At 41.1% G+C, this 16,064-nt stretch overlaps 1 protein-coding gene across 12 annotated transcripts in view; it reads left to right on the plus strand.

Moving 5' to 3' along the window:
• trpm3 (transient receptor potential cation channel, subfamily M, member 3) overlaps positions 1–16,064 on the plus strand; it is a 173,749-nt gene that overhangs the window by 83,543 nt on the left and 74,142 nt on the right. For all 12 annotated transcript variants that reach the window (XM_058635985.1, XM_058635989.1, XM_058635986.1 and 9 more), the window contains exons 2-6: positions 5,039–5,118; positions 8,649–8,850; positions 10,038–10,251; positions 11,225–11,349; positions 13,704–13,875. In XM_058635985.1, the coding sequence (XP_058491968.1) occupies positions 5,039–5,118; positions 8,649–8,850; positions 10,038–10,251; positions 11,225–11,349; positions 13,704–13,875 (793 nt within the window). The remainder of the gene's footprint in view (positions 1–5,038; positions 5,119–8,648; positions 8,851–10,037; positions 10,252–11,224; positions 11,350–13,703; positions 13,876–16,064) is intronic.

A 16,064-nucleotide genomic window follows, 5' to 3' on the forward strand; every position in this document is an offset into this window, starting at 1 on the left:
TATAGACCGAGTCCAAATCTAAATATTCTTAAAAGATAATAAACTAAAATATCTCACTGATGGTGTCTCATCCAGCTGTGTTTGAGTGAACTTTGGTCTTTTCTTTCATGATGAATAAGTAGAAGATACAAGTATCAGTAACTAAAATAAGTAAAGGTATTAGTTTTGTCATCGGTTTATCTCTCGTTTCTTTTTGTGATCCTCATTCAAACATGTTGTATGTGATCACTAAGTTTCTTCTTTAATTATTTAAAATCAAATTAAGGCCAAACGTAAAAGCATGTGTTCCAAAAAGGAAGCCACTGTCTTAATTCTAATAATCCTACATTAATATTAATACTTTTATTTACATAACACCTTTTAAACATGAATTGCAGCTCAAAGAGACTCACAATTAAAACAAGATGTAAACGATAATAAAATGTATTTAAAAAGCATAAATAGATAAATAAAAATATACTAGGGGAAGTGCTTCAAATGTGACAGAAATAGAGACATTTGTTTTATGTCACCAAGATACTAATCTGAATAAAGCAGTTTTTAGCTGTTTTCTTCTCAAAAGATCTGAGATGTAGAAGGTGCTGCAGAAAACTTTAAAATCAAATCTATGGGCAAAGGCAGTGCAGAGATGCTAAAAATGTAGTATTTTCTTCTTTTCAAAATCAGAATCTAAATACTTAATTCATCTCTAGGGGGGTTGGATGTGTTTCATTTGCTTCTTCAGAATTAGATAAAGTGTATATATACTGTATATTAACATGGAATAGAATATGTGCTCGTAGTTTAAAAGTGTAATTATGCTGTTAAAACCCACTGGGTTTATAAGAGTACAATTATTTCATTAAATCATTCAGTTCACCTTGAAGCAACTAAAGAACTGTATAAAACTAAATAAAGACGTTATGAGGATGATCTTGCTTTTTTAGGAATTTCTGGGAACAGATTTATCATCATAACAAAACGTGTGTGAGGCTGTTGTGACAGTAATGTGTTCATAAGTCATGTTATAACTCATGTAAAAGTGGCACAGACTCTTGTGTGTCCTCTCGATAAAAGCCGAGTGCTGTTACTTCATGTTGCTTAAAGGCAAAGAGAGGGAAAACAGTGAGGCAGCAGAGAGATTAGGCTCTTGATTGCATATGGTTCTCAATTCCGCTCCCTGCCACGGCCAATAACACCGAGGAGACACGATGCTGGCACAGGAGGAGGAGGAGGTGGAGGTGGAGGGGGTGGGGGGAGAAACAGGGTGGTGGCGAGGTTGAGTGTAATGGAGTCAAGACCCCAAACAGGCTGTCAGATGCTGCTCACTTGCTGCACAGCAGTCACTCCTTTCACACACACACACACACAAAGTCCAATATTTCTGCAAAGGCAGCTGCTGTGTTGGTGTGTATGAGCATGTGAGTTCCACCCCCCTCCCCCACAAAGATAAATCTTAATTACACAATGGAGTGCAGGCCATGTGCCATCTCATCATACCATGTCAAATCAGCAGAGAGTGTGAGGAGGAGGAGGAGGAGGAGGAGGAGGATATGAAACTGTGTGAGATGGAGTGAGGAAATGTGTTTGTCTTGTGAAAAAAAAAATGATGAAGAGTCAGAATTGAAAGGGGGAGAGCGAAAGATGGGGGTCACAACAATATAAAGGGAATTGTTTTTATATGAAATGTCTCCATCAGCTTATTTTGGAGCCCAAACCTGATTTTTAATGTATCTGAATATCTGCTGATGCAGATCCAAGATCCACTTCTTGTTTTTACCTTAATAACAAAACGAGTTGTCAGTAAAATTTTAATAATATATAATAAGAATAATATTCCTGACTGAAGTCGCTGCTGCTGCTGCTGCTGCTGCTGCTGCAGGGAGGGAAGAGTGCAGGTGTCACCAGATCTGTTTGTGTACAACATGTTGAAAATATTGGAAATAACGTTTGTTGAACGTATTTACTTTTACATGCTGTACAAACACTGATGAGGGCCATTGTTGTAAACTCATGTTACAGCCATGTTCACCCACCATATGTGAGTCAGTCAGTGAGTGAGTGAATGTGTGAGTGTGTGAGTGTTCCTGGTAATACTTACTGCAGAGAAGACAGAACAAACTGAAGTGGAGTGGCATGGAATGACCTCCAAGATCACATAAGTAATACATCTGTGTAACTGCCAATCTAAATAATCTCAGATTATTTAAAAATAAATAAAAGCGCACTCGGCCCTGATGCAAAATCAGGATCAGGACATCACCTACGAGTTTGTCCCGATCCTTCTAGGAACATGAAAGACGTGTTTTGTCATCACCGCTTTCGCTCCTCGTCAACATTTGCTGCTGCTACCAATGACTGGGTCTACTTTCTGAAAGCATAAGCCGGCGCATGAATACACACGTTTTAACATGTCATAGAAAAGAAAGGGGCTGGTGGCATTGTTGTGTCCTGCTGAGTCATCGTGTCCAAAAAAAACCCAGCCCCCCCAGAGTAATGGTTAATCGCGGAAAGTGTGGTTTCAGGGTAAGTGTACCTGTACACAGGTTGGGCCTGCTTGTGGTCAGATGCAGTGGGTTTTGGCGTGCTGTGGTGTGACAGGGCCAGTCAGGCGCACATGGAGCTTGTTGTTGTAGCCGTGGCGATGAAGAAATCCCTGTACAAACAGCTTTCAGCTCTGCTGGCTGGGAGAAGAGTTGGGGCAGCTCTCCCAGAATAAAAGCTCTTGTCCTTTTGTTTCCACCGCTGTGGGTTTTTGGAGTCTGGTCTGTGTGTGCTCCTGCTTGTATGTGACATTTTTTGTGACTATTCTGGACCTTTTGGTGTCGCCAACCTGACACCTCACAGAGATACCGTCCAAGACAGTGTCAACACAGGAAGTGTCATTTTTTGAGCCAGTTTAGTGAAAAGTAGTGCATTTGAATAGCAAAGAGTAACAGGAACCGGAAGTTTATATAACTCAGCTCTACTATATTCTGTTTTATTTTCACGGTTGATGAATGAATGGTTACATCACGTCAGAGGGTCATTTTGTGTTTACTCACACTAGGAACACAAGTAAACCACAATCTGCGACTATTCAGCTAAGGATTAATGCTCGAGCAAACTTCAAAGTAATAGTTAGACAAACTTAAGGTTAAAATCAAGTGACAAACACTTCATTTTACAAGATACAAGGTGCTACAATTGTGTATAAGCCTCTAAGGATTGGCATCATTAGCAATCATTTTATTCATACAGAAACTCTTATTGAGAGTAATCTACATTTCTCTCCACTGTAATAAAAGCGTTTGTTAAACCACATCCCCCGCTAGAGGATAATTTGCCAGATTATGGTCCCAATCTGGTCCTTCCGACAATCTGATTTTGGGATGGTTTGAACAGATTATCCTGTAGTATGAGGGGTTAACAGACGCAATTTTAACATCACAGTCTTCCCGATTTCAAATCGTGAGCAGAACCCTGTAATAACACACGAGAGCGAGTCGACTGGGAAACGGATGTTAAAAAGCGTACTTCTGTTCAGAACTGTAACTTGTATTGACTGGATCGTGTAGTCTGTGCTTTCTCAGGATTAAAACTTAACTTCATTTTAAATCAGTTACAAAGTTTGTTGTGTCTATAGTCGCCCATGTTTTTAAAATTAAGTCATATTTGAAAATCCTGTGTAAAATCCTGCATTTCCCTCGTTTCTCTGGGATTATTTAGCACATAAATGAATAAATACATTCTTAAAAGTGATGGTAGCAGTGTCTTGAGTTTGTAGCTATTATTATTTTAACCATTCCAAATGTTAAGTTGAGTTTCTGTTAGCACTGGAGCTGAGAGACTGCACAGCAGCAGAAACGTTAGCTTCGCTAAAGCAGTCAAAACATGCTGCTTTTTATACATGATACACGTCGCTATATTTACTGTAGTTCCTAAAAGTGAAATGCTTGTCTGCCTCGATGACTAAAGAGTAAACTACACAGCGCAGTGTTGCACGCAGTCACCGATCACAGCTAGCTTTATCGTCATTAGCAGATGGTTGGGTGTCAGAGAATGGCAGCTAACTGCGCTAACTGCGCTAACTGTCTGCTTCCAGCGGTTCCAGAGCAAAGTTGGAAGAAACAAAACATAAATATTAATAATGGCACCGCTTGTGTAGATGCGTATCGATACTTTGGCACTGAAAAAAAGGAGGAAATGGTACCAATTTGGTAGTGGTTTTTGATACCCGTTAGCCTCTATGTGCTACATGTGAATCCCAGAGTAGCTCAGAAGCTCCACAAAGTCTTCCTGATTGTGTCTGTAGCAGGATAATTGGCTGCGGTCAGTCATGCTGTCACTCAGACCTGCAGCAGATGTGACTGCCGTGTAATCGAGGTCTCACATATGCTCTGTCCCTCTGTTTTTAAGAGGACGTCTTTTTTTTTTTACAGTGAATACAAGATAAGGAGAAAAAAAGAAGCCCATATTGAAATTTAAACACTGTTTCTCATATAAATGTGCACACACACTCACACTCAGCTGGCTGCACATAAAGAGTATCTAAGGAGTGGAACACTGACATAATTTAATGCCTCAGTGCGTTCAACATCCGCTCTCTCTTTCCCCAGCTCTTCCTCTCATCCAGTTGAAGATGAAGTCAATGAATAACATGAAGTGTTTCCGTCAGTGTGTCCTTAGCATTTGAATTATGTCTGAATGTGTGCGAGCCATTTACAAGGTGCTGTGATTTTGGTTTTTAAACTAGGTTTGGGTTCAATATTACTTGTTTTTGTTTTCATTTAGCCCTCACATGGTATTATTTGTCAGTTTGTTATCTAACCAAACTTGGATAAACACCACAAAGCTGACAGAATCTCATTTCACACAAGAAGAACCCTTCTCATGTCTTGAAGGACAAGAAAACATTGTCTTTTTTTTTTACAGGTGCACTCCACGGTCAAACACAGACTGTGTTATTATGATAAGAGTCTGCTCCAGCTGTCTGTTTGCTGTCACTTCTGTGTGCTCAGGTTACACCTCCATTATCTGGAGAAGACTGACTGCCTTCTCCCTGTCTTCATTTGTGCAGGCACAGAAATCGTGGATAGAAAGAGCCTTCAGCAAGAGAGAATGTGTTCATATCATAGTGAGCGCCAAAGACCCCCATAGGTGAGTAAGAATGCTTTTGTTTGTACAGTATATCCACATGATGTAAAATTAGACAACTGTATTCTAAATCTTCTATTTACAGTATTTACAGTGTACAGATATTTTAGGAACAGTGTACAGTCGGTTCTCAAACTGTGGTACGTGTACCACCAGTGGTACGTGAGCTTCCTCTGGTGGTACTTGGAGGAAAATCAGAAATTCTGTTTTTGAGTGTGTTGAAAATTAAACAAATCACACAAAAATTATAATAAATTACATAATGATAATAATAATAATAACTAGAGGCACGCTCCATCTTAATCTAGTTTCACTATACCAGTGTGTGAAGTATATGAGAGGAAGAGGAGGATGATGAAAGAGCAAAAGATCTTATTGGGAATAAGTTACACCACTGTACATTATTTTAACGTTGGTGATAATGGAGTTACTTCAAGAGAACTCAGTCTAAGGTGGTACTTGATGTAAAAAGTTTAAGAACCACCGCACTATACAAATGAGCCAAAACCTTTAACATGATCCATTTTAAACCCACACATACATACAGTACCTGCTATAAAAAAAAAATTCCACACCATTTTGGAAAGCTATTCATTTTTAGCAGTCTCATTCATTCCTTCAGTATGCACATAAAATGTTCCTGCTCCAGATGGACGATAAAGTTCTATTCTGTTCCATTGGAATGGGTAAAAGTGAGTTATAAGTTACTACTTACTGTCTCATTTTCTTCTACAAAGTCAGCGCCATGTTGACTTTATCCAAAAATCTGTACAACAGCTTTGATGAACACACTCACAAAGTCAAGGCTCAGGCCTGGAACACACACAGTCCTGACGGTCGACTGACACCACGAGCAAACGCCACGCTGCCTAGACTGAGTGCACGTCAGTTAATGGTAAATTGATTACGAGCAGGTGGCGGAGAGGAGAAGAGAAAGACCTCTTTGGCGACGGTGTCGTCACACAGATGGCCGCACTCACAGCTCCTGATGGCCATGTCGTAGCTTTACTCACATCCAAGTGTCCACATGAAATAAATGAAAGCGTGGAAGAAGGATAGGATGGAATAGAATGGCATAAACTGTATTTCCCCCAGTGGGAATTTGTCATTGAAATTGTTCTTCTATAGCACATTTAAAAACAACCTCAGTGGCTGCACAAACAATACAGAGATAAACATTTACAGCGAGACAATCAGTAAAGCTTTCGCTAAGATAAACTGTAGGAGCCTTTCCCTCTGTTTGTATATTCTCATTCTTCAATTTAACTTGCTCATTCATATCGTGTTTTGTGTACTCATTTTATGTGATTGATGATGGCCCAGTTCCTGTATATGGTGCAGGTGCTGCAGCCTGGGAATACATACAGTCTTTAGACCAGGAGACAGTTTCAGAATATTTTTAAATGGCCATAACGAGCCATTAAATTGACGTATTTTCATGCAAACACAAGTGTCTGTCGCGCTCGGTCATCCGAAGAATGACTCGCACAAATGGTCTAGGATTCCACGGTCACTACATAAACGCTACAGCATTAACAGAAGATTGACAATCAAAAATATGTCTATAAACGCATAATCAAAACCAAGGTATCCTTCTCAACCAGTGCACACATTCAGACAAAATTCAAAATACTACATTTTGGTCAAATAAACAGCCAATCACAGCGATCTCTCTCACTGACGGATGCCAATTTAGACTTAACGCGCTGAATCAGCCGTAAATCTGGCTCTGCCAACACTAACAAGGGCCAACAGTGGCGCACACGCTGTGCCGACGAGGGCTTTGGACGGTCATCAACTGCCTGACAGCTGACACGCACTCACACATAAGGAGGACATGCCACTGCTTGTTAGGTAAACAGAATTAGCATAACTAGAGGAAAGTAGGTGGAAATCATGAGCAGGAGGAGGAGGGGGCAACATGTTCCTCAAGATCAAATCTGCTTTTTTTTTTTGTCAAAAACACTTGTGCTTCAAGCCGAAGGAAGAAGTAAAGTACCTTTGGTTAAAGATGACGGAAACATGAAGTGAAAATCAAAGCGTCCCTGATTCCCTTTCCTCCCAGAGCTCCCACTCCATCCTGCGAGGGGTGCGCTCAGCACTTAGGAGTAGGAATACCACGATTGATACTGTACAATTGAGCTGTCACTCTGCTGCTGAATCCTGATTTGCCGAGGGGGAAAAAGCAAAGACGAGGGAGAGGTAGACAGAGATTTGTGAAGAGTTGAAGGCAAAACTAGACCAAGGTAATGGAAGATTTTAGGCTCTCAGTCACACGGAAAAAACAAAATAGTTGATAAACTAACAGAAATGACTTCAGCTGGAAACACCCGGATCATTCAAACTAATGTGAGGGAGTAATGTGAATCTGTTACTTTGCTTTAATTGTTCACGCTCTCCAGTGCCGACCAATCAAATTACATTTAATGACATTTCAAGTATCAGCCCAGGTGCAAGCCAATTAAATCATGTTTATGTGTTAAAGTTGAAACAGTGCATTGTCCAACTGCAGCTCTGAATGGCAGACATCATGTCATCATCACGTATAGCTGCCTCCAGCATCAAGTGTCAGCTCTGCCCACTGTCAAGTACAGATGAGGCAATATGATGTTTATTGTTGGTTCCATACGGGTCAAAAACGCTGGATCGGATATCTGACACGATCACATTTACACTTCACTGAGCGCAGGATGTAAAGAGACATGACCAGAATGTGAGTGAAACAAAAACAGCTGTATAAAAGATGTCAAATGACATGATATCGGAAGATATTCAGGATTGTGAATCATTGCTAATAATGAAATAAATACAATCAGACCGAGTTGGAAAATAAAGAGATTTAGAGCGATTGTTCACTACGTGAATGAGTGAGTGATAAAGTAAAATGGTGTACCAGAATGAATGGAGAAAATCGAATTTCTCTATACCAGTGTGTGAAGGAAGTGAGGAAGAGGAGGAGGATGATGAGAGAGCAAATTATCTGATTGGGAATAAATCTGGTCTGTGTGTATGTGCCCTAAGATGGACTGGCGATCTGTCCCCGCCTTTTGCCTTTTTATGTCAGCTGGGATTGGCACCAGCGCGCCCCCGCCGTGACCCTCATGTGAAGCGGTAGAAGATGGATGGATGAAATGAATCTGCCTCCTGTGAAAAGTCCATACTTGACTTTGCTCGGCTTTTATATACCACTGTATCTCGGGAGAGCTCGATATATTCTCAGGTGGAACTTGGTGTAAAAAGCGTGAAAACCACTGGTTTAACAAAAAAGAAAAAAATCATTTTACATCACAATTCTGTATTCCTATGCCCCCCAGTACATGTAAGTACAGACAGTGACTACAGCAGCCCTCACACTCTTTCCCCCTCTCATCTTCCCTGTTATACAACCCTTTTCTCCTCGCCCCCCCCCGCTCACCGCTCCAGTGGCTTTGCTCGAGGCTCATACTTGTCAGGGTTCCACTTATTCTCTGGCAAACAGTGTATAACGCACCAATCTCACCTCCACTCTTAACCCCCGCTCTCCGCTCGTCCAGGTGCTGCTGTGGACGTCTGATAGGTCAACACGTGGGCCTGCCCCCCGGCATCTCCTCCAGTCAGAATGACAAGGCGGAGCGCGTGGCCAAGAACGACAGCCTGTCGGAGAAGTGGTCGATCAGCAAGCACACGCAGCTCAGTCCCACCGATGCCTTCGGCACCATCGAGTTCCAGGGAGGAGGACACTCCAACAAAGCCATGGTGACTCTCATAACATCTCAGAAACCTTGATTTTTACACACACACACACACACACTCAGTGGTTATCAAGACACGAAAGACACTTGAAACATAGTTCAAATCCAGAATTAAAGAGTCCACCAGTCCAGAATGTCCTCTCAATCCAGCTCGTCTTTGAGTGAAGCACACACCTCGTTAAAATGCATCGCACGTAAGAAGAATGACATGACTGCATCATGTTGGCGTGTCTAAAGGTAACCTCGGAATTAAATTACTATAAGTACTATGTAATTACATATAATTATTATTAGGGCTGTCAGTCGGTTTTAAATATGAACTCATTAATCAAGTATTTGCTGTGATGAATCACCGTGAGACGACAGTTTTACTCACAAATCAAGACGACACAACAGTCATCGTCACATAATAGCGTGAAATGTGCTCATTATTGCTCATTTATTATGAAATACACAACTATACATTTAATTTATAGTACAAATTAGGCCTGCAACGATTAATCGATCACTAAATTAATCGTTAACTATTGATAATAAATCATTTTAGAGTTTTTTTCTTTGATTTTTCAGCTTCTTAAATGTGAATATTTTCATAGAACAAAGAAATCATTCAAACTATTTGAGAGCATCATCATTTTGAGGTTTGGGAAACATTAAACCATATTTTTCAACATTCTCTGACATTTTATGGACTAAATGATTCATTTATTAAAGGAGGAAATCAGTGACAGATTAATCGCTTGTGTTTTAACGTGAAGAGTTTCACTGAGTTCTAATGAGACAATTTGTCCTGTGACATTTTATGTGAAAAAATGATAAAAGATAAATTATACTTCTATGTTACAATTTCATAATAACATGAAAACATAGTGATTATTATGTTTTCTTGTCCTGGTCTGGCAGTAACCACATCATACTGTATGTCCTCCAACATACTGGTTTGTCGTATGATTAAGTCAAAATTAGCTTTGATTTAATCCAAGGGTTAAATAATTAATCCAGACACACCAGGTAAAGTGACAGACATGCTGTGAAACAGATGCTCTATAATGTATGTGGTTATCACATGAAATGTGGAAGTCAATACGCAGAGGCAGGGCTTAAACATAGACACAGTGAGTGTATGTAATGTAAATATCTCCCCTGTTTGCACGTGCCTCCGTGCATCATCCCGTTTTCTGGCGTTTGCAGTACGTGCGAGTGTCTTACGACACCAAGCCTGACCTGCTGCTGCACCTGATGACCAAGGAATGGCAGCTGGACCTGCCCAAGCTGCTCATCTCCGTCCACGGAGGTCTGCAGAACTTTGAATTACAACCCAAACTCAAGCAGGTCTTCGGCAAAGGGCTCATCAAGGCTGCCATGACGACGGGAGCCTGGATTTTCACTGGCGGGGTCAACACGGGTAAAGTACCGCACACGTTCTGTATCATTTATTTATACAAACTGTTTGACCACATACAGTGCAACAGTCTGACTGTGTCCACAATTAACATGACTGTGATGTGGAGGAAAAACCTTTCATTTCTGGCCAGGAAATACTACTTAATGATATTAATATAAGATTCTTTAGTGTCATTTCACAGTGTTATTAAAAATACAGACAATGAAATGAAAAGATGTTCCTCTCCAGCTTCTGACAATGCAAAATACACAATGTAAGAAATAGAAGAAGGGGGGAAAAAAGGAAAATAACCCTTAAATAACCCTTAAATTAATATCATTCCCATGAATTACCTCGGAGTTGATATTCTCGAAAGCCTGGCATTGCAAGGAATCATTATTACCAAATTTAAGTAAAGTAGGAAATATATTCACAGATTCAACTAAACCTGGTTAAATAGTATTGTTGTTATTATGAGTGTCACTTTGTCTTCAGTGCTTGTACATCACATATTGTATTGTTTCTCACTCTCAAACAGAGAAGGATTGAGTTATTGATTACATTTATCAGGCTGGGCAAAGAAGAAGAAAAGAGATGGAGCAATAATGTTTGACAAGATGGAGAGAGAACAAAATAACAAAAATGCTGTTGGCTGTCGCGTGCACTTACCTGAATACAGAAAGGGATAGGAGGTAAGATTTAGTGACAGAATGAGTGCAGGGGGAAACAAGAAAGAAAGGAAGAGAGAGAGAGATGCTGAATAATAGATAGATAGTAACCACCATTACATTGTCACTGTGCTTCTGACGCGTTTGAGAAATCACAATTAAAACACAGGTGGAAAACACTGCAGGGCAGATCAACCTCTGGTAATTAGAAACCAGTTAATCCCCCTCTTTCAGCGTCTTCACAACTCTGCTCATTTTACAGTGAAAGAGGCTTTTTTTTTTTGACAAAACTCTTCTCATTTCTGTGCTTCTGTCTCAACACACAGGTGTGATTCGTCACGTGGGCGATGCATTAAAAGACCACGCCTCCAAATCAAGAGGGAAGATCTGCACCATCGGCATCGCTCCCTGGGGCATCGTAGAAAATCAAGAGGATCTCGTCGGGAAAGACGTAAGTCTGTGGAAAACAAAGAATAAAACAGTCTTCGTGTTTATATGTCAGAGTTATTACGCGCCGTCCACAGTTGTTGGCGCCTGTGAATTGCTCTTAACAGTTTATGAACCGCGGTGCCGAGTAAACCACATCCAATCTGTGACAAAGTCTCCCTCAAAGTGAAGCGGACAGCTGGCGGAACCACATGGGACCGCGGCGCATATGCCGACTCATCCAAACCTTGGGAATCAATGTTATAATACAGTTAAAGTTTCATCACAAAGTGCCGCACCGCTGAACACGCCGGGCCGAGCCAATTAATGCTGGTGGCTGGAAATGAGATGATAAACTGCTGAAGCTTCGTTTCATATGTGATTAGTCTCAACTGTATAATGACCAAATGAGTTTATCTCCTATTGTCAGGCCCAGTAGCACAAATCCACACTCTAAAGAAACTTGTTCTTTTATTTGTAATGGAGGTTTTGTCTGAATAAAACCTGCACAATAAAAAAATATAGTTAAAAATGCAAAGGCAAATGTCCAATATGTCTATTTACTGTACATCTGGATTATCTGGCTCAAATGGATCACTTTAATAAAAAACAAAAGTTATTAAATTCAATTTTATTTCTATAGCGCCAAATCACGGCCAACATTATCTCAAGGCTCTGTGCATAAAGTAAGTCAGAACACCTTTACAATATTATAGCGAGAAGAAGAGAAACCCAATAATTCACACAATGAGCGAGCAAAAAAAAATTATAAATAACTAATTTCCTTTTAACAGGAATAAATCTCTTGACAGAACCAGACCCCAAAAATGTGCAGCATCTGCCTAGACAGGTTGTGGTGAAAGGAAAAATGGGGGCCAGAGAGAGGCGAGGTAGAGACAGATGATAAAGACCAGAAGCAGATATAACAAGTTATCTCAAGGGTTAAATGTCCAGTGTGTAAGAATTAGTGACAAACTGAGGACTCCTCTGCTCCACCCTCCCGTTCTCAAACCTTCACATACATTCATATGTTCCCTCTCCTACTGTTTCTGCCATTTCTTCCTTCGTTTTCATTGGTTTATGCCTCGAGTTTGTGTGTTCAGAGCCTTTCCTCTTAATCTGTGTAGCAAGACTCCTCATCCAAGACCACAGGACATACAAAAGTGTTATTCCAAGGCTACAAAACCCATATTATTTTTATTATGTACATATTTAAGGGCCACATATTCAGTTTTTACCAAAAAAAAAACCTCCTGAAAAACTCTTTTCTCTTTTTGTTTTAACTCTGTCCTTGACGGATTCATCCACTGACTTCTTTCACTCTTTACATTACCTGACCTGAATTTCTGAAGTAGCATCGCTTCAGAAAATATTGTAATAAGTGCCCGATGGCGATGTTTGAACTTTTGTTTTCTCGTGCATTCAGTTTTTTCATGCCTTTTTTTTTTTTTTTTTTTATGAAAACAGCTGCTGAAGGTGAAAAACAAGACACTCAATCCCCGAGGCGGTTTAGTCGCATGGAAAGAAAGCTGCTGTTGTTAGACAAGTGCACTTACACAGGCAGACATCTTTCATGCTCGTAACCCTCATGTCGTTCTTCATTGATTTATCTCTGTACTTAGCCTTTAAGACTGCGGACATAACACGTTGAAGTAGTGCTGTCTTTACTTTTAGTCCATGGTTAAGTTTCCAGGTTTACCTTGAACCTTCTCCGTAAACTCCAATTGTCTCAGAACACAGCTGCTGTTCTCCATAATCTCGCACCTGCAAACCTCTCCAACCTCCATTATATCTACCGTTTTACCCACACTCTCTGATCTTTCTCCTCACTACACCTCCATGGCCTCAGGAGCTTTTTAGCCAAGAAGCTCCTCATCTCTGGAACGCTCTCCTTACAACCTGTCAGGCACACAGACTCTGAAAAACACAACCGAGACCAAAGGGAAAAAGTCAAAAGTCTTTAATGTACACGTTGAGTTCAGTCTGAGTCGGAGCAGAGAGGTGTCAAAATGCTCGGCGCCGGTACTCGCGGGTCAAACACAGGCACAGCATCACACAAAAAACAAAACATTCCAGGAAAAACACAGAGAAACGCTCACACTGGGGTGAAGATGATCTGAGAAGCAACAACTATTTATACACAAGAGGGGAAGGGGCACCGAGACACAGGAGCAAGGAGTTACACGAGCAGGGAAAATTGACAGGATGTTGGAATGAAAACAGACTAAACCAAAAAAATAAAGCAAGAAATGACAGAAACAAATCCGAACCCTAACCCCTCATGTTTGTGTTGATTTGCTGTATTTGTAAGGCGACCTTGAGGGTCTTGAAAGGCACCTGATGTGTTATCACGATGGTTTTGTTTCATGCTTGAATAAGGTGGTGCGTCCGTACCAGACCATGTCCAACCCGATGAGCAAACTGACGGTTCTGAACAGCCTCCACTCCCACTTCATCCTGGCAGACAACGGCACCACGGGGAAGTACGGCGCGGAGGTCAAACTGCGACGGCAGCTCGAGAAACACATCTCCCTGCAGAAGATCAACACACGTGAGTGGGATTTACGCTCACTTTTATCACGCTGACTCAAGTTTGAAAAGATGTTTTTTAAAGTAATCCAGGGAGCGACAACACCAGCGCCAGCGTGACGCCAATATCCTTGATTTAACAACGACACCACTCTGGGTTAATTGGGTTCATGTTGGCCAACGGGACTAAAGTGATTATAACTTGCTTTATACTGAACACAATCCTACTGATAGACACTGTGTGTATTTAGTGAGGTGACATAAGTGGAGTCAGAGCAGTTTTATAAGTGTCCTTAAAGCTCAGATAAACTCTTCCCTCAACATAAACTTCACTCATTCTGGGATGCAGATACGGTACATATAGCAACTTGTGTCTTGGAGCTCTGGGTCATTTTGGACAGAGTTTGGCCGCTGGTACGTAACATGATCTGGAGAATCTCAACGCTGATCGGCCTTGGAGCAAATGATACGTTGCGCTGTGCCGTTCGTTGCTTGTGCATGGACTTTTTATATAAACTCACCACGTGCAAATGTTGCGCCGCGCCAGGCAACAGCAACGACACAACTGCAAACGACTATGGTTGGAGTGTGACTGAAAACACAAAGAAGGACCAATGAATCAATCAATTCTTCTGCTTATACTGTAAAACCCAGTAGTTCTTGTGCTCCTGCTGTATACACACAATGCTCCCTCAGTTAGGTCTGGTAGTTTTGCTTCACAGAGCCTGTTTTCGGATGAAAGTAATTTGTTTCTGTCCATGAAGATGAAACAGGGGCAGAATAATCATCAAGTCTTGTTTGATTCTGTTTTTCTTGTGCAGCTGTCTGTTTTTATTTCAGAGCTGACATACATTACGCTCGTTAAAGGACAACGATGGTATATTTGAGTACTGTGTGTTTGAGGCTGCACACACACACATTTAATTTTGAGATTTTGTCCACAATCTGACGACGTGTCACGATGCATTTCTCTGTTTCCAGTTTTCACATTTACACCCTCGCTGGCAAACAAATGGATTTGCATTAAACACAAACTGCCTCTCTCTGCTCTCACACACACACACAGACACACAAGCACACGGAACGCTCTCACGTACACTTTAAATGCATTTCATAACAGCTTCTCACAGCAGTTTTTAACAAAAGTGTCAGCGCCGAGGACAAACCTGAGTCAGCGAGACGACGTCTATTTGTTCTTGTTGTCAACATAAAGCAATTTTATTGTTATTTCCTCAGCGTGTGCAGGTTTTAACATAAATGCATATTTAATTAGTGGAAATATTTGTTAGTAAATGGATACACGGTTACTCTACAAAGGGCAATATCATGCCTGTCAATGTCATTTGTGTTGACGGTATCAGATGTAGAACGTATAAAGTCCTGTGAATAACATAATTAACCTATCCTGTATGTACTTAAGACGTCCACCATTTTGTGCCGCCGTGTATCTTCAGCAGAACATACAGAAAAAAAAACAGTTTCTCACGTTTTTGTAAGCAGAAGGTGTGAACATACACATAATCCAAGACACTGTGGAACGGACGTGTAAGTGGCAGGTGTTGACGGAGACGGAGGTGGAGGATATAGGGAGAAATCCACTGTGGAGCAGCCAAAACAAGGTTATCAGGAAACGCAGTTCTATGCCTCCTCTGTTTATCTTCCAGTCTCATGACGTGTGGTCTTCCCTTTGTCATCCTATGCCTGGACTCAGTACAAATGGGGCTGGGAAGGCAAAGGGACGCCCCGGCGTCGTACGAGCAGCCGAGATACAAATCTAATTCAAATCCATCATGTGATTCTCTTTAACCTATGTTTGGAACCAAGGTGAGCACTTCCTGTAGATGTATGTAAGATGAGTTGTTCTGGTGAGGAAGGTGACTCTGTGTCACCACGTGTGACGTGTATCTGCTGCTGTCTGACCACAACACAGAGGTACGGTTCAGACCTAAGAGATCCACTCACAACCGTTCAGACCCGACATCTCCTGTGGCCACATGTGGCATGGGCTGCATGAAAATGTTTGTCATGGATCTAACTGTACAGATGAGTCTGTTATCAGTGTGTTTTGGCACTTTTTTCCAATAGTAATAGTAACTGGAGCCTTTTTCTTTTAGTACCTGCTCTGACGAGGTTCCAAGCGAGCTGAGCCGACACTAATGTGACATTGTCAGACTGCTGGCCACTGATTGGTCAGGAGTCAAACCGAACAAT

This window comes from Solea solea, chromosome 8 (genome assembly GCF_958295425.1).
Source record: "Solea solea chromosome 8, fSolSol10.1, whole genome shotgun sequence".
NCBI classification, from domain to species: domain Eukaryota; kingdom Metazoa; phylum Chordata; class Actinopteri; order Pleuronectiformes; family Soleidae; genus Solea; species Solea solea.